The sequence below is a fragment of the Camarhynchus parvulus genome, chromosome 2 (assembly GCF_901933205.1).
Source record: "Camarhynchus parvulus chromosome 2, STF_HiC, whole genome shotgun sequence".
In the NCBI taxonomy this organism is placed as follows: Eukaryota; Metazoa; Chordata; class Aves; order Passeriformes; family Thraupidae; genus Camarhynchus; species Camarhynchus parvulus.
Window position 1 is genome coordinate 46,526,314 of NC_044572.1, and position 26,045 is coordinate 46,552,358.

The 26,045-nt window shown below is 41.7% G+C and overlaps 1 protein-coding gene across 1 annotated transcript in view; it reads left to right on the top strand.

Annotated features, from left to right (window-relative positions):
- The window catches only part of BMPER (BMP binding endothelial regulator), a 147,181-nt gene that overhangs the window by 47,539 nt on the left and 73,597 nt on the right, over window positions 1-26,045 (top strand). The window contains exon 7 of the mRNA XM_030969852.1: window positions 25,858-25,957. Within this exon, the coding sequence (XP_030825712.1) occupies window positions 25,858-25,957 (100 nt within the window). The remainder of the gene's footprint in view (window positions 1-25,857; window positions 25,958-26,045) is intronic.

Here is a 26,045-nt window from a genome sequence, read left to right on the forward strand (position 1 = left end):
GGAAATTTCTTTATTGCCCCTACTTGGGTGTCAGAGTTGATGCAATTGAAAGACCAGATTTCCAGCACTCAGATCTCATGTTTGAGGCATTGGAGCTTGCATGCTTTGTATGGCTCCTTTTCCCTTTTTTTCTTTTCCTTCTCCAGAACACAGCATCAGGAATTTTCTGAGAGTAGGACAGAAGCTAATGTGCCTTTGCCAACAGAATCCTTCTTCACAGGAAAAAACAGAGCCAGTCTCAACTCTGAGAGCATAACAATGAGGAGAGTCTTGTTGCTTTTACTACCCTCTGCCTTGCACCCATATATTCAATATGCTCAACAAAAATTTGAAAATGACTTAATGCATGTGAAAATAATTAACTGCAAGAAGTGTAAGGATTTTCTGCTTCTCAGTGCTCAGTCTGTTCTCTGCCCTCTCTCCTAGGGGCAGCATAACTTTCCTTCTCCTGGATGCAGATGAATAGCAATTCTTCCTAGCAGTCTCAGTTGTTGATGTACTATTTATTCTTTCAGCAGCCAGCTGAACTGCCCTGCTCCCTGTCTTTTAAGGTCAGTTTTTTTTAATTCCCAAAGGTTCCTGCAATTACTATTCCTCCCCCATCTAGGTTTTTTAGTGCTGCACTTAAGAAAGTATGTGTATGTCTGGGATGATGCAGAGAGGGAAAATCCCATGTTTATTGTATCTTCTACTCTCCACTGCTTTTTGTAGTTGACAGGCACATGTAAAGTCTTGTATCAGTGGTACTTGCACAGCATCTGCTGCTGTGACTTTGTCTCTTTCGACTGTGAGTCTGATTCTAACTTTGTGAGCATTTTATAAAGTAGCTAAGTGGGAATAGGGCCCATAAAAGTTGACACCTGGTGGAAACCAAGCCAGGGAGGCATTTTCTTTCCCCGTGGTGGTGTTACATTCCTTGTGGTCTGCAGTAATAGCTCTGCCTCCTGAAGTACGGGCTGTGGGGTTTTACTCCATGTTCAAATGGCCATCGCTTGAAGCTTTAGCATTTGTGGTATTTGGAGGACATATTTTCACTTCCTGAGTGTTCAGTGCAGCAGAGGTAACAGCAAGTGATTATATAAAATGAGGAGTAAGTTACAGGTTAGTGTGAGGATGGAGGGAGATGGAGGTAGAAGAAACATTTTTGTACATCCACAGAAGTATCATCAACCTATTGAGAACAGCATTTTGCAGTGTTTCTCTGAGTCAGATAAGAGGCTAATGAGGATACTATTAATATATCTAAAGGTACTTTTAATATGACCAAAGGGACTTTTTGCAGTTTTCATAATAAGTGCCTGTTTCTATTTCTAAATATCTTATCTGTGTGCCTCTCATTGCTGAAAGTCTCTGGGAAATCCTTTATCTCAGACTTTCTTCAAACTTATGGAAAGATGGCAAAGTTCCCAAAGTAGACTTGGATTTGACATGCTTGTTCCCTGATACTTCTCTTCAGACTTCAGTGTGTAGCCTGGTATACTCTGATTATAATAAATTTTTAATTCCTTGTCTGATTTTTCTTGTAGGGCAGTGGGTTCCAAACAAAGAGGATGTTCCCTTCTCAGTACGTAACAAGGTTTAGCAGAAGGGAGCCAAGTCATGCCTAGGGAATAATTTTGTCCTTCATGACGTGGTGGTTGCACAAGAATGTGTGAAGCACACGGTGCTCTAAGGGAGCAAGCAGGGCTCAAACTGGCTAGCACCCCAGAGCTGCTACAGAAAGCAAAGGTGCTGGCTTACCCAGGGATATCCAGACAGTACAGAGATTAAAATCTGTAATTTCTAGCTCCCCACAAAATCCTTCATCCCTCCTTCATTTTGAGCTCTACCTTTTTTAAATACTTACATTTATTACAGTGAGGAAGCATGCATAAGATATATCCTAGAAGTGGGCAGATGAAAGCAAAGGCAAAAAAAGAATTAATAATTTCTGATGTACAGGATTTATAAGGTATTTGTACACTTGCAAACAAAGTAAACCAGTCATGATGGGAGTAGGAGCTTTAAGTGAGTATCATAAAAGTAAGTCTAAAATCTCATTTGAAGTTCATATCAACTTTGATCAGATAGCAGATTTCTCCTAGGGATGACAATTGCCCACAGAAGGAAAACTAAAATAAAACATAGCATACCACACATGCCTAGTCAGAATAGCCTGAAATATTAATATCTGGAATGCCAACAAGCATATTTGTGGTTCAACTACAGAATAAATAACAATTTAATACTATTAATTCAAAATTATTTAAGCACACAATCTCTGGGTAGTGTATAGTATGAAATGCATTAACTCTGCTTCCCCATTTCCCCAGTGCTGAACAGGAATTTGAATGAAATTTAGTCTTCTATGATAGCTTTCAAAATTACTGGCTTAATAAATCAGAACCAATATGTTGAAAATGTGTAGGAGTTTGACAATTTGTCTTCAAGAGCCATAATACCAGAATCAGGATGTGTCAGCCCTATGAAATATTATCAAGATTTTTTTTGCAGTCTGTTGACAGAAATGAAGTTGCTGGAGTTTTTTTTAGCATTCAGGGTTTCAGCATTTCAGTGCAGGAATGAAAGCAATGAAAAGAAACAGGATGGAATTTTAAAAAAATGATAACTTATGATTGTGCTCTTAGTTTTGAATTTGGCTCCAAAATCTATGTGTCTTCAAATAAGACAGTGATGAATTCCACCACCTCATTCTCAAATGAGAAAGTCTCAACAGCACTGGCTTTGAAATGCTGGTGCTTATAGAAGTTTCTTTGAGTCCTTTTAAATCAAATTTCATTTAGACTCCATGTCTCCTCCTTTTATCTGAATTAAATGACGCTAAACTTAAAAAGTTACAAATATTTAAAAGAATGTGGTTTTCCATGATAAAGTTGAGATAACTTCGTTCATAAAAATGGAATCCAGGAACTGAGTTGGATGGGATAAAAATGAGGAACTAATTATGTCCACTGCATAATTTTATCACCTATTGCTAGTGTGCTGTCAAAACAGCAGTCTGCTGTCTTTGGAGATGACTATGTGCTATCTCTAAATTTTGAAAAACAAACTGGTTTTTGTGTAATCCCACACAACCCACGATTTCCTGGTTTAATTATGTTCATTTCAGTAGTGCTAACTCAGAGACAGACTGAGTCCTGCGTTTGTAACTTACTGTTTTGATACTCAAGAGCAAATACTGGCAAGCTTTACCTTAACATCCTGCATAAAGGCTTGAAGGCCAAATGGAAAGTTTCATCTAAATGGACTGCTTTGCCATATCGAGAAAAAGGGATGTGAACTGGGGGGAGGGGAATGGTGGCCACGGGGAGAGAGGGCATTTAAAAAAAAATTCTTTTGTTCTTTCATTCTTGTTCTTTTGCTCATTATTTTGTTCTCTTGTTCTTTCTTGGAACAGCCCCAGGGGCATGGAAAAGGCGGAGCGTGCGTGGGTCCCTCTGTCTGCACATGTGTGTGTGGATCTGTGTCCTGCACGCTTGCTGCTGCTGCTGCGTGCCCAAGGAGAGCATGCACTTGTGTGCACGGCCCTCGGTGCCCCTTGGGGTCCCCGTGTCCCTGGATCCTTGTGTCCCGCGGGATCCCCGTGTGCTCCCCGTGTGCTCCCCGTGTCCCCGCGAGCCCCGCGCCCCTCCGCGGCTGGGTGCACGTTCCCGCCCCGCCACCAGGCGGCGCTGCCGGGCGCGGCCCCGCGGGGTCTCGGCGCTGCTGCCCAGCGCCACCTGGCGGCCGCGGGAGGTGGGAGCCCCGCTCCGCAGTCCCTGCGCGTTTCCAAGGGGCCGCCTCACAGAGCCATATGGAAAAACCGGCTTGTGATGGCAGATTTTGTGAAAAAGACCGGGAGCCGTAAAGTGAGAAGGAGGTCAGAGAGGTGAAGCCTGTCGGGTGAAGAGTGACCCGTTAAGATGGGTGATGTTGATCCTGCAGGGACTCGGCAGGGTCACCTCAGGCACGCCTTGGTGGCTCAGCCCGAGCCAGGGCGCACATGGCACCAAGGTGTGCCTGAGATGCATAACCAAGCAGCAGGGAGACAGCAGAGAGGGGAAATGGACGCCAAATTAGCTCCCTGGGCCTGGTGCAGCCCTGGGCCGGCCGTGTGGGGTGTAGAGAGGTTGAGCCTGGCCTGCCCCCCAGCCTGGCCCAGGGGCGCTGCCCTTTGCCAGCAGCACAGGCAGCTGCAGTAGGGGATGTCGATGCAGAATGATGAAGAAGGAGTAGTTACTCCTTGTGACAATAACTTACCAGTAGAAATGCGCTGTGGAGGGCTACAGCAGCCTGGTGGGCTGCCCTTGAGTTCAGCAGCTCCTAAGCAGAGAAATGGCCAACTATGACTAACTGGGCAATTAATAACAGACGTTTAATAGGAGCCACATTCAGAGATTCCAGCAGCTCTGTTTCTGCATGCAGTGAAACCCTGATTTAAATATAATTCCTCAGAACCTGAAAGTACTTGACCCTTTTTTTCTGTATGAGCTGACTTCCCAGCTGGTGGTGTTCCTGTGTGTGTATTTGTGCTAGTGAGGCCTTTTACGAGTGCTCCTGTTCTCTGCTTTCGCCTCTCCCCGTCATCATTTCTCTGGTAATGAAACTCAGGTCAGCAGGGTAAAATTGTTGGATTTGATTTCTGGTGACAGTGCAGTTTTTGAAAGAAACTTTTGCATATGCAGACTGATTAAAAACTGGCAATACTGGAACAACAGGCATTAACTTATGGCTTTTGGTTTTCAGCCTAATTAAAATTATAGGAGAATACAAAGGAATGAAACCTGCTCTTCTGAGGAGAAAGACAGTATTGAGTGGGAGGCTAGTCAGCTGCAAGTGCTAAGTTGGAGTTGTTATTTATTATCAGAATGAAGATAAATGAAATCACCAGTCATTAACTCACAATGTGTAAAGAGCTCTGAAATGCCTTTCCACAAATGCAGACTCCCAAGGGGCAGCTGCAGCCTCTCTGCTTCCTTGCAGAGGATGTTAATAGGATGCAACAGCTTTGCTGCAGGGTTATCCACACTTGACATACCTTCTCTTGGGCTAATTTGATGGGTGAGGTGTGCCCAGGCAGGGAAGCAGGCTAAAACCAGCATGGCATGAGTGGGTTCCTGGGCAGAGGGCTTGACTTAGACAGTGGTGGCTGGTCAGTGGGTGGGTCAGCTGGTCAGCGTTCACACTGCCACTGAAGTCACCACCTAGGGGACAAATTTAAACTACAACCTTAAACTCAGCAATACTTCAATTTTTGCAAGGCTGGGAAGGATTTAAGGGACTGGAGGCATTTGTAGCCACCTGGAAAACAGAAAATAGTTTCTTGGTGATGGGCTTTCCTCTTTTAGACCTAAGGGGAAGCAGTGCTAGAAGGCACTTACTCCTCTTGTTCTCTCAGGTGAGTTAGCAGGAAGATCCACCCCATGAAGTAAGTAATTAGGAGTGCTTGTCCAAAGTACTGTGTTATAATTTAGAAGGAGAACTGGTCTATGCCCTAGTAATTCCCATTTACATTTTATTTCCCTTGTCTCTGATGTCTCTGATGTGAAGGGCCTGGGGATGGTGTAACAGACATGTTGGACAAAATGTAGACTTTTTTTCCTTTTTCACTTTGCTTTCTCTCCTTTTCACTCTAGTAGAGAATGCCTTGCTAACCCTGGGAAGAAGCACCCACATGGATTTCTCTGGGGGCAGCTCTGGCTGCCATGTGCTTGACTTTTCACAGGTTGAGACAAGAAGGTTGTTTATTTTGAGTCATCACCAATTCACTCAGAATTGAATATTTAAAAAGAAATATCTTGGCTACTTAGCCAGTGTCTTTGTGCTCTCTAGGACTCCTATGGCCATCTTTCCATTGTGCCTGCTGCTATAATAGCCTGTTTAGGTGCTTTGTGTATCTGAATCCTCTGTTTGCTTGTTCAGACATAAGGATTGACAGATTGAGGAAGAAGAATGGTTCATCTGGGCATGTGTCTTGTCTCCAGCACTTCCTATAAGCAGGTGTTAATTTAATATTCTTCCTAATACAATATATCAAATTTTATCACTTCTTCAGCTGACTGTAAGAGATGCTGAGGCCAGGAATGTGGTGATTAAAAAGTATAGTAAAACTATCAGTTACAGAACCTTGGGTAGGCCAGGTTGACTTCATCCCTGAAACATTACATAGAGCCCCATCATGCAGTAAGCAGAAGTCAGAGGGTCAAAGGCATTTTAGGGTTGGATATAGTTTGAAGAAATGCCACGAGTTTGACTCCAGGCCATCCCACTCCCCTGAGAGAGCACAGTGGAAGAGAGAGGAGAGAGGAGGAGGCCAGTGCTGCCTCATGCAGCAGAAGCCACAGGCTCTCTTCAGGATGAAGAGAGAGACTGGCTTGATTTAGAAATAGAAAAGGTGCCTGAAATGTTGGGGCAGATGAAGGAGGTAATTTGATGTTTACTAAACATTTTATCATGCATTTTGGGTTTTGTTTTTTATTTTGCTCCACTGCTGCTATAGCCTGTGCTTTCAGTACACACACTTTCTTAACCTTTGTTTTCTCTTGCTGGTAAGGTTGGTTCTGACTGATGTGGCACATATTTACTGTACAGTGGTGTTGGTGTCCCTTTAACTGGGATATTAGGATGCTCCTAATAACTACTAGGTTAATGCAGTGTGGCCAGAGCATAGCAGTGAGCACCTTCCTGGGTCACCTACAGAGATGACATTCCAAGAACAAGGAGAGGAAGAAGTGCATTCCAGTAACTAGCAATAACTGAGAAAACTCTGGCATATGGCATGCTTTGAAAATTTAATTATGCTTTTAAAGAGAGAATGTGACATACAGATGTTGGACTACCATTAAAAAGCTACAAATGAAAACTGGACAAACATGACAAGTTCTGGGAGCTTGCATCCTGTGAGCAGAGCAATGCCTCATGTTGAAGGAGCAGGATTAAAAGTTCTATATGAGCTTTGAGTTTAACTGTGGGTGATGGAACACATTATTTGTAGCTTTTACAAATGGGATAAATGATTTTGTGTTACTTCAGTGATAGAGCTAATGATGAAAAATTTTGGGAAGTGGGGAAGGTCCGTATGACTCAGCTACAGCTATATCCCTGACTGGTAACACTTCTGGGGAAAATGGGCATTTGGCCAGCCAAGTTTAAGTATGAGCTCACCTTCCACTGGGATTGCCTGTCCTGCTTTCTTGAAAAGCATGTGTATGCAGGACCTATTCACAGTGCTCTTTCCTTAGTTGTGGCTTGTCCTGTTGGAGACAAAAGAGGAAGCTTGATCTGGCTTCACACCTTATCCTTTCTCCCCACATGAAGGCAGGCACAGAGCCAGCAGGACAGCAGCAAAATACATTTCAAGCTGGAACACTTTATCTCTATGCATTTTCCCAGGAAGCGTGGCTTTTCCCTTTTCTTGCACAGTATTTTCATGGTACTGAACATTGTCCATTAATCTGATATCCTTGAGAACTGTCAAAAATAGAACACTCATGTGAGTTGCAGGATTTATTTACCTTCCTCTGAAACATGGAAAATTCTCAAAAACACAGGAAGTGTATTAGAAGAACGAATCATTATACTGAGGAATTTGCTGAAAGAATGATTACTTTTTTTTCCCTGCTGCTCCTCCTGCAAATCAGACCATTAGGAACAATGGCAGAGGTGTATTTAGCCCAGCATGGAAAAAACAGAGCACAGGTGTATTTGTCTTTCTCTGCTGGTAGAAAGCACACAATTTCTGTGTAATTGCAATGGTGGAAAGGGAACTGAGAGATGCTCTGAGCTGTGCTGTACTGAGCTGGAGGGGAGGCAGGAGGTGAACAGGCAGAAGTGCATTTACTTGGGAAGCTGAATGGGATTTGATAGAAGTCATAGTGAAGCAGCCAGAGAGAAGAAGTGGCTTCTTATGTTCTCAGGCAGGAATTCCCTCCCCAGACACAGTTGTTTGAAAACTTTGTTGGCTAATGAGAGCAAGAGACTCTCTCGTTGATGTCATGAGACTAGGAGAGCCTAAAGGCATCACCAGTAGGAATGTGTGAGTTGGAGTAAAATAAGAATTGATTGCACCTTGGAGCGAAATAAACTACTGTGAGACACAGGCAGTGTTAGTGGTGATTTCATGCTGGGTGAAGCCAGCAGTACCTGGGAGGCATGAGAATAGGGTATTTCCAGGCCAGAAAGATTCATGATAAGCACTGGGTGGTGTTCCCCTCCACCTGACACTGCTCTTTCTGTAACAAGGTTCACATTCGCAGGTGGGATTGATGTCACACTCAAGATCTGCTCTAGGGGTTTGAGTATCCAAATTCTAGAATTCTCTGTGTCTTAGCCAACATTATTCAGTTGTGGTAGTGCTTCCCTTGCGTGATACAAGGTGTACATGACATGGTTAGCTGTGTCTGAGAATCTTCCAGATCTTCCACTGTGCTTAAGAGTGGGCCCCAGACAGTTTGTAAGCAATGGCTTTGGCTGTGTATAGGACAGCTGCTTGATAAGTTACTTAATTACTGGGTGGAAAACAACTTTAAGCTTCAAGAAGCAAACCAGGTGTTGTGTTCTTTAGGAAAGAAGTAGTTTGAGGTAATCACATTGTTATTATCCAACATATATACAGTACTGGTCATGCTAAAAAGTCATAGAGAATATCCTCCTAGGTGTTGTTTCCTCTCAGGTTCTTTTCTGGCTCATTTACACAAAACTTGCAACAAAAATAAGTTAGTGTGCTTGAAGCTGCAATATACTCAAGTTAGCTGTTGATATACAAAGGAATCTAGCCATGGTAACACAAACCATTGCATGGGCTAATTTACACTGTGGACAAACTTAACTACGGCCAAGGTACTTTGTGAAGGAGCAGATACTTGTATAGTATGCAGATGAGTCTGTGGGAGAGAGCATTTTTCTTTGTGAAAGGAGACCTGGGCAACAGACAGATGTTCACTTTGCCGGCAGCTGTGCTGGTTAAAATGTTACCATACCCAGATGCTCGATATTCCCATCTTGCATATGTTCCTGTCTCCCGAGTTCTGCCAGTGGAAGGGAGCCAGAAAGCACTTGCTGAATGGGCTCCAGGCAAAATCAGCTACAGAAGATCAAGCAGCTGGTATAGGTGGCTTGAGATAATTTGACCACGTTTTTCTGAAGCTCATAGACTTGGCAAACTTCTGAGGATGGGATAGCATCCAGCTGGCAATGTTCAGATCTGGAAGACAACCATCAGCTGGTGGTCTTAGAATCACAACTCCAACCCTTATTCTTGGTTATCCCTTCTCTTGTGTTGGTCAGGTAAATGTTTTATCCTATCTTCATGGGCCTTACATGTTTGAATTGTAGGAGGCTTTGTTCAGGTAATGAAGATCACTCAGGGCTTCTCCAATTTATTTCCTGTTTTTAGATCTCTCTGTAAGATTAAAATTCAGTTCTTGTTCCTTACTTCCATCACTCAAAGCAAAACTGGAATGAGAATCCTAAGCTGGCCCAGCACTGAGTGTGGAGGACCTTGTAGTGATGGGGCCGTGGAGAGGCTGATTTTGCTAGCAGTGTTTGACACTGTGAGTTCTTACCTGAGCAAAGCAGGATCCAAACTCATCTACATTCAGCCTCCCTTCCAGCAGAGTGGATAGGTGCCTCCTGGAAAAGAGTGGGCAGAAGGTTACCAGCTCGTGGTTCATCGCTATAGGCATTTGGAGGTTCTCAACAGAATTCTGCTGTGTGCAGGGAAAGCAGAACTAACAACTTAGCAGAACTTTCTAACTTAGAGATTCTGGCCACCTCCCTGAAGCTGTCTAGCCATCTTGACTAACTTGACTCCTGGGCAACAAGCAGCTGAGTGAAAGCAAGCAAGGTCTGTGGTGGCATCAGGGGGAGAGGACTCAGCTGGGGCTTGCTCCAGCACAGAGAGGGAAGAGGAGAGCATCATGGCATTATAATTGGTGCTGAAGTAATGTAAATCAGGAAAAAAGGAAGAAAAAAGAAGCATAATTCAGACCTGTCTTGATTTAATTAGATTATTATGGAATAGACTGGCTCTGTTAGAATTTGCCAGAATAAAAGCAAAGAAAAAAAAAAAGAAAAAAAAAGCACAGTTACTATCTATCAAATTAGAAGTGTGTATAAAAATTACATGAGGAGTCCAGAGTTTGCCTCAGATGCAATAATGGTCTCATTCTCTAGAGTGATAACGTGACTGATTACACTTCCTTGCTTCCTCTTAGAAAGAAGGGAGGAAAAAGAAAAAGAGAGAATAGTAATACATCTCCTGTTTCTAATGCTGATATGCAATCCAAAGGGATTTGAGCCAACTCTGAGTGCTCTTTGAAACCAGCAGTAAAATTAATTAAGAAAGTTTGAGAGGGCTATGGATAGGAGGGATAATACAGAGAAGATTTCATTTAGCTTTGAAGAGAAGCCCTTCCTAAGCAAGTGTTTCACATTTGGGTAGAGGATGAAATTGCTAAATAATCCCTTTCTCTGTACATTTATTTTGGTTGCACCTGATTGTTTGAAACAAGTGAGTTGAGGAGGAAGGTCCCATGTGCAAATTGTAGTGCTGTTATCTAGAGTGATGCATTGTCGTCTGTGTCTTCCCTTTAATAACAATTCTATTGCTTCTGGTCCATACACTTACTTAAATGACATGGAAAGAATAGATAGTATTTTGAGGGATGTTCCTGGTAGGAATTTCCCTTCATCCTTATTTTGCTGTTTCTACTTCCTGTATGTGCAAGGAATGAGCTGTGTCATGCCTGTGCCAAATACTGCCCTATACCGCCTCTCCTAAGACACCTCTCTTGCTTATGCTGCCTCAAGAACGCCTGGGACACAGTGGACATCTTTCCTTGAAAAACAGGGTGGATTTCAAAATAGATTTTGGATCATTTTTCTCTTTGCATAGGTCTTAATTAGTGCTGGGGCAGACAGTTTGTGCTTACAAGTTACCATCTGAACAACCTTATTGCATGATTTTTACAGAGGCCTTGAGAGAAAGGAAGGTCTCAAAGTTGAGAATGACCTTTTTGTCTAATCCTAATAGTTTTCTCAATACTAACCAGGGCTTGCAAGTGTACAGGATTTGGCAGAGCTGTGCTCGCACTTGCAAAAAGTTCAAACTGACCTTTTTTCTGCAATCTGAAAATGCATGAGAGAAAAACCATTTTCTCCTAAAGAAATGATAAAAATATTTTGAAAATAAAGTCCCTGCAGAGTCTTTGAACCACAAACAAAATGGTGTTGCCAATCAGACTCCCCTGGTGTTACTGAAGAAATACAAGATTAATGTCAGTCAGAATAACTTTTCTTTTACATTATATGCATGATCAATCCTAGTAATTAAGAGTTCAGGGATATTAAGTGTAGCCAATGGAAAAAGTGCTTGTTAACCACAGAAAATAGCAAAATAGAAAGCCATTAGCAAAGGCTGCCGTAGAATCAGTTTAATTTGGACACAGAATTGCAGAGACCTCATGCAGACCTCACTTGGCAACTCTTGGTTGCTTCAGTCTTCTGTTTCTATCATTGCTATTTTTAGCCCCATCTGTAAAAATATGTTTTTGCCAAGAAGCAAAAGCAGGATAAATTGCAGAAAGCTTGTAAGCAAACAAAGAGATCACAAAGCTTACAGAACAGTCACAGTTGCAGTTTTGTTAAGCTGCTTCCCATTTGTTCCCTGGCTTTGTGTTACCTATTTTGATAATAAGACTGCCCAAGCAAGAACTTGGCCTTTAAGCTTCTTTACTTATGCTTAAAGCCTGCAGCACATTGTTTGTGCCTACGTAAATAAATTACTTGCTCTTACAGGAGAAGATCTGCACTGCCCCGCTCCAAGGAATAATGGGAATATTTTGTTAGGTAATTTAGTGATAGCACTTTGTACAAAGTGCCCCTATAGTGGATGTGGGCAGCCTCAAGTTCTCAGCTCATGGTCTGCTCTTTCTGAGATGTATTGCCTCGGCACACTGCCATGCTGGGAGGTCAGTGTGGCCTGCAGGCAAGCCAGAAGCGATGTCTCATCTCTAGCCAGCTCACATTGTTGAAATATAGAGATTTGTCAGCACCTTTCTCTTCAACCATGCTGGAGAGGTTTTACTGTCATTGAAATGTTTAGGATAACAACCTGAGCGTCGTCTGAATAAAAAATATCTGGCTGTGGAGAGCAGCTACCAGTTAGGGTAGGACAGCTTTTGGTTATTCAATGGAGGCATCTTTTGTGCAGTTGAATAGAACACCTGGCTGCTTGCTGTTGTGCCAGGAAGGTATGGATCTTCAGTGGTAAATCCTTTAGCATGTCTGCAAGTGCCATGAGAATGTCTTGGATAGTCACTGACAATGATGTGGCACCGGTTAGCAACATGTAGGTGGATTTTGCCCTGAGGGACTTTTTGGCCAGTGTGGTCCATTCTTGCACCAGCTTTAATTTGTTCCAACTGGTCACTAATTGTAAGATGGTTTATCTTGACACCCTCTAATTGCTGTTTGTTCGTGCATCTGTTCATGGTTTTATTGTACAGAATTATCCTTGAGTGATGTTTTCTATCGGAATGCATTTCTGTGGGAGGCAATGTGAGTACTGCAGAGCTCTTCTGTGGTGTAGGAAGTGTTCTCTGTGTGTTTGTAGCGAGTAAGGTGTAGGGCTTCATCTGCTGTATCTACTACCAGTACTATGTAAATTACTAAAAGAACAACACTTACTGTACTAAATACATGCAAATGAATTATAGAATGGTAGTTGGGTGGGCCAGAAGGCTGGACTCCTTGAATTCAGTAGAAAATTTAGCTGTGTGGGGTTTTTAATTTGTTTTGTTTTGGTTTTTTTTTTTTGTTTGTTTTGTCCTGTTTTTTTAATGTCTTAAATCTCCAGTAACTCCAGGAACTACATACAGTATTTTTGTACTGAATCTCATAACTTAAGCAAATACTGATTCGCAGAAACAGAACAGTCAGGTGGGAAACTCCTGTCAGGGAAGTGCAAGCCTTCCTCATTGCATGGGGAATGGGCAGTGGAAAATGCTCTCTATGTCTAATCAGACCTAACACGTGTAGCACCAGTGACGTGCTAATAAAAGTGTCAGGCCCTGGGACCAGTAATTTACACCCATGTTTTCAGATTCTCTGTACAGAAAAAAAGAAACTCTCGTTGTGGATGAAAAATGATGTGTGAATCTGTAAGGCTAGGCTGAAAAGAAGCAGATGCTGACATTTCTATAATTAATATTTTTCGCCTTAAAGACGCATCTGTCATCAGTCTCCACTTTATAAGAGTGGAGGAGCACTTATCTAAATAAACATGGCAGCTGTTTTATATGATGGGTCTGTTTTTTAAATAGTAAGAAAATATTGTATCATTTTGAAAGGTATAGCAGCCATTAATGTTTGGTGTGTGTAGCTATTCTCTACTGTAGAATAATTTCAAATGACACTTTTTCACATAATCAGAGAGCCACCCTGCATGAGTAGAGGGAAGGTTAATAACTGAAAGTGTGTGCAACTGCGAGCACTGCAAATGGTGAAAACTTGCTGAGAAGAGAGTTCTGGATTCTGTCCTGCAATCTCAAGACCATGTTAAATAAAATCAAGAGTAGGGAAAAAAAGACAGGAGCTTTTGGAGAAGTAAATTATCAAAGTTCTCTGCTTATGGATGATGGTTGCAATATAAATAATTCACATTTTTTCAAATGTCTGTGCTTGGCCAATTAACATACCTTTTTCTAGTACTTCAACAAATCCTGCACATAAAAATGTGTATTTGTGTTTCCTATGAGGGTCTTTAATGAGTTACTTTACACTGATTTTAAGACTATTTTACATCATTAGACAGGTACAAAGGAGACTTAACGAGGCCAAGGAGACACCTACGCTTGCAAGCAAACCCAGATTTTATTTGCTTGCTTATTGTTTCTTTGAGGGACTAATAATGGTTTTTGATGATGAAGCAGTAAGCCAAGTGTAAGATTGTGTTGTAATTTGCATTTCCAATTGCATGTGGTGTGACCCCCTTTCTTAGTGTTAATATAAGTATTTTCTGTAATGTAAAATGCAGAAAGATCTTCCTGTGTGAGAAGTCCCAGATGTGAAAAATTCTTCTTGCGTACATGCCCCTTTCACTCGGTTCTGGAAACATACTCCTTCTTTCTAGACAGCCTTATGGTTCATATGGTTCTTTTTATTTTTGACTACTCTGTACTTCTATTTTGAAGTGCTTTGGCTAGCAGGTCATTATTGGAAAGGTAGGTACAAGTGTTTCCACCTATTCTGTCCATCTTTTTGAGCAAAGTTGGCCATGTGCTGTCGCCTTGCAAAGAATTTAGGTATGGCCATACACTTTGGGAATGCCACGTGAGCTTAGCTAGGAGATGAGTTCCAAGCTGGTTAGCTTGCTGTAATGGGGCTGACCCAGATCAAGAAGAACAGCAAGCCTTTAGGCAGGTGCCAGAAGAGCTGGCCTGCCAAAATACAGCCAGGTCTGGTGTGCTAGAAATGCCTAAATGGCACCATATTGCTGTAGAGACTTCACCATGCCTAAGGTGTCCCTGAGAAAATTTGCCATCTGGGCATCAGCCTTTTACAAATGGCAAAGGTTGCCAATGGGAAGCTATTAATTAGCAACAGGATCCCATCCATAAAGAGCAGCAATAGCTAGATATGAACTTTATTGTGAAAAAATAGGAAGCAAAGTCTTGGAATGTCTGAATGGGTGTCATGGTGGGGTGTAAAGGATGAATAGATTTCTTAGGGTTTCATCCACCCTCTCCCCATGAATGTGCAGATTGCTTGCAAGCTAAGAATGAGAAAAAAAATCCATACCTGTTATTCTTCTATTAGTCTTGCTAGCCAGGACTGGGAAATATCAGCATTTGCTGCTGATACTTCTCCGAGTCATTACCCCTTGAGGAAGGAGGAAGTGGCAGAGGAACTCTGACTTGTTAAATGATTCCTAATCAAAATGCTTCCCAAGACTTTTTGTGGAGAACTGCAGATTCCACAGCACCCCTTGCTCAGGCTTGTGTTTAAGACTAAAACATATTACTTTACCTTGATCCCAAGCCAGAGTGTGCCCTATCCTGGAGTAGAGCCAAGTCACATCTCTGGGGATGGACAGCTCTGTGTAGTACAAAGCAATGGAATTATGCGCAGTGGTATTACGAATGTTGCTATAGATAGGTGCCACTGGCTGACAGTGAGTCTAATCTTATACCATTTTGGGTAGATTGAAGCTATCCCTATTACTATTTCACTGTAGGAGCAGTTTCATAACCTACTGGTTTCATAAAAGTACCCTAGTTTTCCTAAAACTTTATTTTCCCAGAAATCCTCTGAATGAGCTGCAGTTTACCACTTTCTCCTGCAGTTTACCTCTTTCTCACATAATGTTTTAAAGCGTATTTTTAACTCACTTTGCTAAGTGCCTGGGACAAACAGGATCTCCTGTTAATGAAAACCTTTGATGGATGCATTAAGGAAGCAGTGTGTATGTAATCCTATATTTCCTGAGGTTACCTCACCAGTATACATGGAGCATAACATTCAAGGAGTGTAGATGCATGTATAAAGGTCCTGTAAAAAGCTAGAAGTAGTGTCCTTACTACTACTATGTGACAGTATGATTTATTTCACCGTGGATGTTCTACAGATACCAGTGTGCTTTATCATCAGACCTTGAGGCAAGGTCATTCAGAAATTGTAGAAATAACTCGTGAAGGATTAAGTCTCAATCTCCCCAATACTTCACTGCCCTGAATCACAGAAGGAGATTTGTTCTCTTTGCTTGTGAATGGAACAGTGATTTGATGTGAACTGTTCTGGTAGGTTTTGACCTAGTAACAACTTTTCAAAGTTAAGGTGTGTAGGTACCTGCTTCTAAATTGTGTGGTTTTTGCTCTTCGAAGAACAACCCTACTTGGTTTTACTCATTTGCCTCCCAAAACCTGAAGTTTGAAACCATTCAATGAAATTATGTTCATATTGTCTACAAGAAAGCACCTGCTGAATAGAAAGTCTTTACTTTGTATCTAAATGCCAGATGTCAGAATTTGGGCATTTGGAGATTTAATTCACTCAAGTCTTGCAATTTATTTTTGCAGATAACTTAAGGGGAATTATTTAAAACTAATACTCTAAGGCAAAGCTGTGTGGATACATCTGTAGAGTTTCTGGTTGTGACCAAGTATTTTAAAGAATGATGATGAAGTGAGAGTCAGAACTGTCACCTTTCTCAGGGTCACAATGGTACTAGTATTCTGTGTGTGCGAGGAACACACTGGGGACACTGGAGGGATTTAATAACTGTATCTGTGAACAAGCTGCTCAGAAGGAAAAGCTGCTCTCACAAGGGAGGTCAGTACTGCACTGCAATGTGGGAGCTGGAAGTGGGGGTGAAGGGTGTTGTCGATAGTTACCAAAGTGTGGAATTTATAGGAGTACCATTTACTGTGGGATGTAGTGAGAAAAGCTTGTGGGGTACTATCACAAAGCTTACACTGTAGAAAAATAAGCCAAAAAAGGAGAAAAAACCCTTTTGTGGAAGTTTATCTTGTGAAAAGCAAATGATCTTAATATAAATACATTGTGGCAGTGGCGATCATTTTGCAGGCATTGAGTTAGGACTTTGAAACCTTATGCAAATGCACTGGTGGTGTATACACAACTGTACACCCACTGGACTGTACTTCATGTGTTCTTGGTGCCAGTGAAAACAAAGCAGGCTCCAACTGATTCAGGGGAAAAGTCATGGCTGCAAGAAGCCAGGACCTGTTTTACAGAGCTACTGCTCTGCTTCTAATAACTGAAGTTAGGAAAGTCCTTTGGATTTAACCCTAACTTTCTTATTATCTGGAATAGGACATGAATAAGCTGAAGAAGTTTGTTAGTGGTTTTTGATAGTTTTTCTGGCCACAGACAGTTTCCAGCTTAGCATGTTTTATTGCAATTTTTCATAGAAACAGTTCTTTTTAGAAGAGAAATAAATAACCATGTGACTCACAGCAAAGCTTCCATAGTCACTGGAGACCTCTGGTGCAACAGCTAAATTAATCATGAATAGCTGAACTCCCTTCTGCAGTGGTGTGCCAGAATTGTTTCCTTGCCAATGTCTTTGCTTCCCATCTGCTGTCCCCACAAAGCTGCAGCTCTTTTCCCCCAGGGTGGCGAAGAGCCCCCTTTCTGCAGTGTGCAGCTGCCTTCCTGGCCCATTCCTGCCTAAGTGGTTATCTGGGCTCATTTTTCACCATTGCCTGTGCAACTTCTGGGACTTTTGTTCAAAGTGGACTGAAAATCAGTGGAAAGACCCCCACTGGGTTGTATGACCTTTGGGGCAGTGCTTGCCTACATCTTGCCTTAAAATTCACTTCTTCCACCTGGTGTATAAATTTTAACCTCCAACCTTGGCTGTGTTTGAGTGTGCCCTGTGCAGCAGCTGGCAGGGAGATTAGAGGGGGAAGCATAGCCTGTATAAAAATGTCTGGTTCATAGAAAACACCAAGGTATGTGGAGGATAGGGGCTGTGGTAGTGGTGGTTGTGGCATTACTGTTATGTAGCTGCCTATTAATAATAAGCTATTTTTAATTTCAGAAGGCTAAAGCCTTTTGATACTATTACCCAGCATGGACTTTAAAAGGCACAGTGACAGTCAATTGGTTTGATGAGACCTGCAGCAAGGAAGAGTTTGATTAGTAAGTGAATGAAATGGCAGCAAGGGATGGAGGTGATGTGAAAGGATTCAGACTAGAGGAAAAGCTGGATTTGAGATGCTGGCCAGTCATCTGTATGCTGAAAGTGAGAACTAACGTGCTATGTAGCATTAAGTGTAGTTGGCAAATTTGAGAAAAATTAAAGTAACTTTTTAGATGGTCTCTCACTGGGAAAAAATATGAAAAAAGTTTCTGGAAATAGTGCCAGGGATAATTAACAGTCCACAAAGGTGTTTGTGGTACAGTGTGAATCCAGCCATCTCTGAATTTTTGAGAGATACTGTTGTTTCTGGTTTTTTTTAACAATTTAAATGTTTTAATTTTTTTCTTAACTCACTATCAACTAGCAGAAGAAGGAATAGATTACATTGTTGGAAGCTCTGCCTTCTGGATGAAACTTCAGAGACATTAAAAACCACTTGATAAAAAACAGAATAATTTGTGGGATACATTACTATTACTTCTGCTTGCAGGAGAGATTTGTTGAGAGAAACAGATTTAACCCTGGAAAAAGCCTCAGCTGTCCAGGACAGTGCAGGAAAAGGATCAATAAAATAACAGCTCTCACAGCAGAACAAATACATGGGCTGCATCTGAAAGCATCCAGCACTTAGGATAGTTGATGGCTAGTCTGGAACACAGGTATCATGGAATCCTTGTAGGTACTTGGAGTAGAAAAACCAACACAGGAATGGCATAAAGAAAAATGCCTCATCTCATGGGAAAAGTGCATTAGCTATGGGACACAGACCTGTCTTATATACCACTGTTCCTGTTAACCTAGAAATAGATTATGTTCCCAGAACAGCAGAAGCAGCAAAGATTTATTTCTATAGATGTGTGGCACTTGATCTGTCCTATCTGCAAAAATCTGGGGTTTTTTCCAGCACCTCCATGACACAAGCACTGAATGAAAGGCAAAAGATCTGTGAGATGCTGGCTGGAAGGCCAGATGCTGCCTAACACTGTAGGATACTTTCTGAAGTTTCATGCTAAGAAAGAAATTGGGGGCTCTCTCCTCTCTGCAGCAATCTGGCTTTGAAAAAATACTTGTAGGAACTTAATGTCCTTGGGATTGTACTGTCAGTTTGATTTTTGCTGTTTTGTCTCTATATACCTTTTTCAGAGTAGTCCCTTGATCATTTGTGGCTGGAGCTGGTCAGTGATTCACAAACTACAGGTGTCCCTGGTTTCCATCTGCATAAGCCTTCTTTCCTTAGGAATCAGCCTGAAAGGGACAAAGTATGCATCACAATTAAACCTTTCAGGGCTTTCAAGAGAAGGGGGGCTACAGCATCACTTTCAACAGAGCCAGCAGCTCAGTGTAGAAGCCCTAGAGGGGAGAGGGGCTGCTGGCTGTTCAGCTGTGTTACTTTGCAAGTAGGCTATTGGGTCAGCAAACAATTTGATTTCAGCTGGATTGTGAGGCCAGATGCAATATTATCCCAGCAACACTTCTGCATAGTGCTATTAGACTGGAGAAATGTGGCCAAGTGCTGGTTGCACTGTCCCCCAGCTGAGAGCAGAGTGCTGTGACCTCCTCCAAGGAGCACTTCTCCAGTTCCAGCAACTGTGAAATTTGGGACCAGTGTCTCTGCCTGTGCATACCTTAAAGAAAGTTACTGTGCAACCCATAATTTCATATTCCAGAATGGTCCCTTTCACCTAAGGCAGTAAGTACCCTGGTCTTCCACCTCCTCCCACAGGACACTCAGTGCAATTCATGTTTTTGTGAAACTTGAAAGAAGCAAGACCAGCAGCTCCCCAACAGTCTGATTTCAAAGTGGAGAGCTATATCCCAGAAGAGCGTACTTCAGTCTCTGGGAGGAAGCTGGGATATTTCAGCAAACAAACAGCAACACTCATCCCTCTACAGAAGAGAAATCTATTTTCTTAATCTAACCAATCCCAGGAGAAGTGTCTCTTGTGAACTGGAATGGATGGCAAGACTGGATAGACTTGACAGCTACATGTCACTTTGTACACACTGTATTTGGCTAACATAACACATAATTTGGAACATGTAACAGTATTTAGAGCCCTCATTCTATCCTAAATAACTAATTAATGAATTAATGTAGTTGATTCTTCAGCAGGTGGATACAATAATATACACAGTAACTTCCAAAGGAGGGAGAATTCTTTGTTCTTGGTTTTTAGGTCAAGATCTTCTAACTCTGTGACACTTTGCAACTGCACTTGCAATTTGCTAGGAAAACAGAGACATAAATTTACATTAGTTGGAGACAAGTAGTCAGACTTTTTGGTTATTGTAGCTTGTTGATGACACAGACTGTACACCTAACAAGTTGTATCATAAGGATACGTGTGGAAAGGTAGGTGGTGGAAGTCAAACTTTTACCTGCTAGAAATTGCTGGAATTTTTTGTGCTTCTTTTGCTATGTTAAGGAATGTATTTCATCAGACTGAGATTAAAAATTGAACTAATTTCAAGAATTGTGCCTTTGCTTTGCCCCGAGTTGGTTTAGTAATTTATTCACAAGAATCTTTATCTTACTATTTCTACTATGTCTAGATTTTAGTGATTTTTAAGCCATTTAAGAAGATTTATTTATATCCACACCAATGTGTATGACCTGGTATTAACATATATGTGAGCTCTGTAGAGCATTTTTTTCACATGCAGTTCTTAGGATACCACTTTAGACTGTCACCAGGGCCACTTTCTAAAGCCTTCCCATAGGAGTGATATTGCAGAAAATATGGTTTGAGATCTAAATCCAAAGTTTAAAAATCTAGCACATACAGTATAAATACCTGTGGTATAAATACCTTCCAATATAAATACCTGCTGTTTTGAATTGAAGCTCAAGATCTCCCTATTCTGAATTTTATCCAATGCTTTCTACACGGGCATTTTAAAACTCCCAATCTAGACAATAGATCAGGCTGCAGGGATGTGGGAAGCTCTGGCTTGTCTGCCTGATTGATGTGCTGATTGCTTTTATGCTGCGAACTGTATTGCTACTTTGTTCATTTCCTAAAAACCTTCTTCCTCCTGTGACCCTTCCCAGGGAACTCTCACTGTGCATGATATGGCTGTTTCAGGGGCCCTGAAGTACTGTGTAGAGGTGAAGTTATTTCCAGAGGCTGTCCACCCCATGCTGCACCAACATTCTTACAAGAAGTGGAGTGCCTTTCATCTGATTTGGGAGAGGACACCTTTCCAGATTAAATTTCCAGATTAAACCCACATTCTAAGTACAATATCCCCTCCCTTTTGTACCTGAAGTCTACTTACCTGGTACATCAGAGACTGTAATCTGATTGTAAACTCAAGGTATGGGTTTTCAGGGCGTGTGATTCCAGAGGCATTTTGGAGATGCTTGCATAGTACATATTGCTGACCTGGTTTATGTTTTTAGTACACATTTGGGAGGTAGTCAAAGTGTTTATTATCACACAGTAGTGAATAAGTCAGAGCTCCTTGAGGTCACCAGGTGTATGTGGTGGACACCCTACACACGTTGGCCAATATGGTGTAATGAAACGAATGGAATGCCTCAATATTTTTTTAATTCCACAATGGTAATACTAATTTTTATTGGAATCTCAAATAATATGTCCATCTCTTTATTGGAACATAAAGCTTATTTATTGCCTTTATGCCTTTGCTGTCACAGAAATGATAATGTTTCTTATTATATTCATGGTGACCGTAGTTACTTGCACTGGGGCAGAGTAGTTGGAGATAAACAGTCACACAGTTGTGTGTTTATTTGGCTTCTCTGGCCACTGGCATGGGGCAGACTTGCTCAGTAGTGACCCTGTTGAACTTTCAGAGTTTTTTTTTTCATGCTGGTGGCGTAAAATCTTCTTCATAGCTGGAGACAGCCTTGAACATCTGTCTTAGTTCTTACAACAACCCTGCTGAGTCTACAATGTGTGTCTGACCTTGCTCTTAATGTCTGGAATATGTATCCCAGAGTTGAGAGAAATGTTATTTTGATATTTCCTTTTTTTTTTTCCTGTAAGGATAGGCTCACTGGTAGCAAATGAAAACTTTCACACTTCTTCTAGAATGAAAGTTAAAAATAAATGTTTGCAATCCACTGAATCCTCATGCCAGTCAGCACTTAGACAAAATATTCTGCAAAATCAATGGAAATTTTACTTCTGTTAGAGAATGAGAAGTCTTTCAAGTGCAAGGTGAACAAAGGGCAAAACTAAGGAGGAATCTTTTTTAGATGATTTTTAGGTTCACTAAAGCACAGAGATGAAACCTGAAAGTCAATTAGAAAAATGAGATACCCAGAAGAAACCTGGTTCTTGATAATACTGATGTGAACCTTTAACCTTAAAAATCATCCATGTAAAATATCATTAACTGTAGACATGTTCATTATCAGTAGCAAACAAATGGGGAGTGCGGAAATCTCTGTCCTACTGGGATTACATGAATGCTTTAAAAATCTGCTGAAGAAAAGCTGTTAGTGGTGATCACTTTCTTGCCCTCTTGGTAGATGAAGCCCAAGGCTCTTGGGGATTAATTACAACAGACTGCCAACCTGCAGACGTTTTTTTGCAGGCAGTTTTTCTCTGTCTGTCCCAAATACAGGCTGCCCATGTGCTGTGTACCAGGCATGTGGGTACCCTACCCAGAAGTTGCACTTTGTCCTCCATCCAGTGTGTCCAGCAGTCAGTCATAGCCTGGATCCTGGATGGGTGTGTCTCTCAACACTGCCAAGTTGCTTGTGTCCTTATTGAACAGCAAAATAGCATAATTGAGGTAGTAGCTGAGCAGAAGTGAATGGATGGCTAGATGGACCAGCTCCGTGCTTTCATTTAAAGAAGGCTTAGTTATCTGTCTTTCTCAAAGATGGACCTCTCGTGGGAGCATTAGAAGGTGCTGTTTCATCTCCTCCTGTCTTCTGTCTCTTGAGAAAACTGCTTGGACAAGACGAAGTCTCAGTCCACACCACCTGCTGAGCTGATGCTTCAGAGCCTTTTGGTTTGTCTTGCAGATATGATGTGGCAGCAGGAGATAAAGTGTTTTTATTTGTCTACAAGGTGGAAAGTGAATCTTTTCTGTGTGGACAGTAGATTTCCTACAAAATCTGTTACCTCCAAAAGACTGTGAACTGCAGCAGCCTTCTCTGATTCAAGTTTCATGCTAACAATTGCTCAAGAATTTATTTGCCTAGATCTTGAATAGCATTTCGCACAGGAAGCAGATGTCACTTGTACTTTATTGGTCTGTGCTGGCTTCCAATTCAGATTTGGTTTTACTGGAATAACTGGAGGGTGTTGCTTCTGACCTGGAGCATTCTTGCTGTCTGGGAGACATCATACAAGGAAATGTGAGCTAAAAGCTGTAGATTCAATTGAGAAGTGGCAGAAGAAAGGTGTTCACTGTGCAATTCCCATCCTAGCTTAGGTCATCCAAAGCCAATATTCTTCCTCTCCAGAGTTATTTTTTCCATTGATTTTGGGATTTTTGTTGAACTTTTGTTGCACTCATTTTTTTCCTACCCAGCTCTATTCCATGCAATTTAAAGCACTGGCTGCACCAGCTGCTTTGAAAGCAGGTATTCCAAATGCTTTGTGAGTCTTGAATTACAATGACTGAGGCTTTTAAGAAAATAGAAATATTGTGTGTGTTTTAACATTCAATGAGTGCCCAATGAATTATCTCTCTACATTTGGTAGGGCAGGTAGAATTATTCTTACTTTAAAGGGTGTGGGTTGGTTTGTTTCAGACTGTTTTTGAACGTTCACTAGCATGGGAGAGCCTATTTGGGACCATCAGCAAGTTAGAAAATAGTTTGGTGTTAAGAGGCAGCATTCCAGCTGGAAGCAGGAGTAGCAATGAGTTGAAGAGACAGGTGGAACTAGTCTTCGTTTTGTGCAGAGGGGCCAGTACAAAAAGTAAGGCAGGAGCTATAAACAGAAGGCTGAAGTGAGAAAATATTTTACATTATCCATGGCATTTTGTGTTTATAAAGATACATATGCAAGAGGCTACAAAGGCTCTCAATAGTGTGCTAAGCCTGAGCTTTGGTTCAGTCTATCAAAGAAGCACAACTCCATGGCAGTTCTGTAGAGCCACAGCTTATGTGAGTATTAAATGCAGCAGCAAGATTGCAAGAAAAGACTTGTGCTCACCATGTGTTGGAGTATTGCTTTATCTTCACAGAGTCATAGAATAGCTTGAGTTGAAAGGGACCTTAAAGATTTTCTAGGTACAGACCCCCTGCTGTGTTCAGGGACGCCTTTCACAAGACCAGGTTGCTCAGTGTTCCATCCAATCTGGCCTTGAACTCTCGGGAATGGAGTACCCACCACTTCACCTAGCAACTTGCTCAGGTATCTTGCCATTTTTCTGTGAAAAATTTCTTCCTAATACCCAGTCTAAGCCTACTCTCAGTTTAAAGCCACTTCTTCTTTTCCTGTTGCTAAATATTCTTCTAAACACTCCCTCTCCATCTTTTTTGCAGGCTCCCTTCTGGTACTTGAAGGCTGCAATTACGTCACCTTGAATCCCTCTCTTCTCTGGGCTGAACAGTCTCAGTTCCCTCAGCCTTTCCTCATTATCTTTCATGGATATATCCCTGATCCTGTCACTAGTCTGGCTGAGACATCCATGCCCTGCTTTCCCTTTTGCTGAATTGTCACCGAAGTTTGAACTTTGGCTTCTTGTAGCCTTTTTCCCTGGGGTGAATCACAGCACTACTTCAGAGAGCCCTTCTTTGTTTTTTTTCTTTCATTCTGCACCTGTGTCTCTTCTCACAGAGCTATTCCCTAAGCATACTAAGGAACATCACTAAAGAATTAATTTAGTTTTGTCAAGTTTCTGGTCTGACCCTTAATTTAGAGCAGTCGTTTCAGTCTACAATAAGCTCTGTGTTTCTGTGTGCTGCAGTGAAAGAATTACGAGCAGTCCTCAGCCATGTGCACTCAGGATGCTTTGGTAGCCCCATGGGACAGGTAGACTTCAATGCCTGAAAACTTATTATAGAATGGGGGTACAGTCAGTATGTTATTTTCTGTGCAACAGTGGGTCTGCCTATATGTAAAAGCTTTTACATGATTCACGGAGGCCATTAGGAGTGGAGTGGTATGCCATCATTTCAGGCACAGAGCTCTTCAAAATGAATGGCTTTTTCCATCTCTCCCCAGGGAGCCCCGAGAGCCATTCAGCATGTAGGTTGGAGGAGACTGTTCATAAGCCTTCAATCACAGCATCAGGAATGCAAAGCTTATTGCTGGGATGAGCCTGCAGCTCTGAGTGATAAATAAGGCAAGACAGCTAGATGAAAAAACCTGACTTTCCTTGCTGAGAAAAAGGTGGACTGATTTTTAAAGTTGGGCAACCTGGACCTCTCATAAGCATATGGAGCACATGTTAGTAGAGGGTCTAGAGCTAAACACAGTGTTCTGAAGGCACGATGAAGTAATCAGGCAGCAGAGCAGAATGAGAAATAAGATCTCTTTGAACTGAGTCAATCTTTGATATATTTTCTGTGCTTTTTTCTTTGCCTCTGTTTCTGGTATTCCTTGATACACCAGGATATATCTAGTGTAGTTTGCTTTCTTTTTCTTTTCTCTTCCCCCCCCCCTTCCCCCCCCCCCATTCTTTCCCAAAATTTCATATACCCACTTGGTTTTCAGACCTCTGAACAAAGCAGACCTTCTGGCTTTGCATAGTTGGCCTTGGAGGCTAACAAGAATGTGCTTTCTTAAGTGATTTTGGCTTCTGAGGTCACAGACATAGTGGAAGAACACCTGCTCTCATCTTGCTTCAGCACTTAATCCCTGTCCCAGACAAGCCTAGAAGGGCACAACACAGGAGATGAAGAGTAATATAAAAAATTGCTCAATAACTTTTTGGAACATCCGGAAGTGTTCATGGATAATGATTTTATTTTGCCTGGTTTTATCATATCCACACCAAGAAATAAGATAGACACTGTTTCTTCAATTACTGCATTTGTTGTTTGAGAGATTGAAAAAAATATAGATAATCCAAGGTCTCTGCAAGCAATATAGAAAGTCTTGAAGGACAGTTTACATGTCCTGTATGCCTGATGCAAGCAGAAATTTCTGTTGGCAAATACGGCTTTGGTAAGGCTTTTCAAGACCTTGTTGCCTGCTTTTGTGTGTGTATGTGTGTGTGTGCATATTTGCTTGATATTTTGCTTTAATTTTTTCCTAATGAAGCCTATTTTCCTTCAGGGTGGCAGGACACAGTGTATCCAAGAAGTCTGCCCCATTCTTTCATGTCCCCAGCACCTCAGTCACATTCCTGCTGGACAGTGTTGCCCCAAATGCTTAGGTGAGTGGTTTTTTTCCCCTAGGAATTTTGTAATTAATACACAACATCTTTTAGACCAGTATTTCACAATGCTGGTAAATTCCAGAAG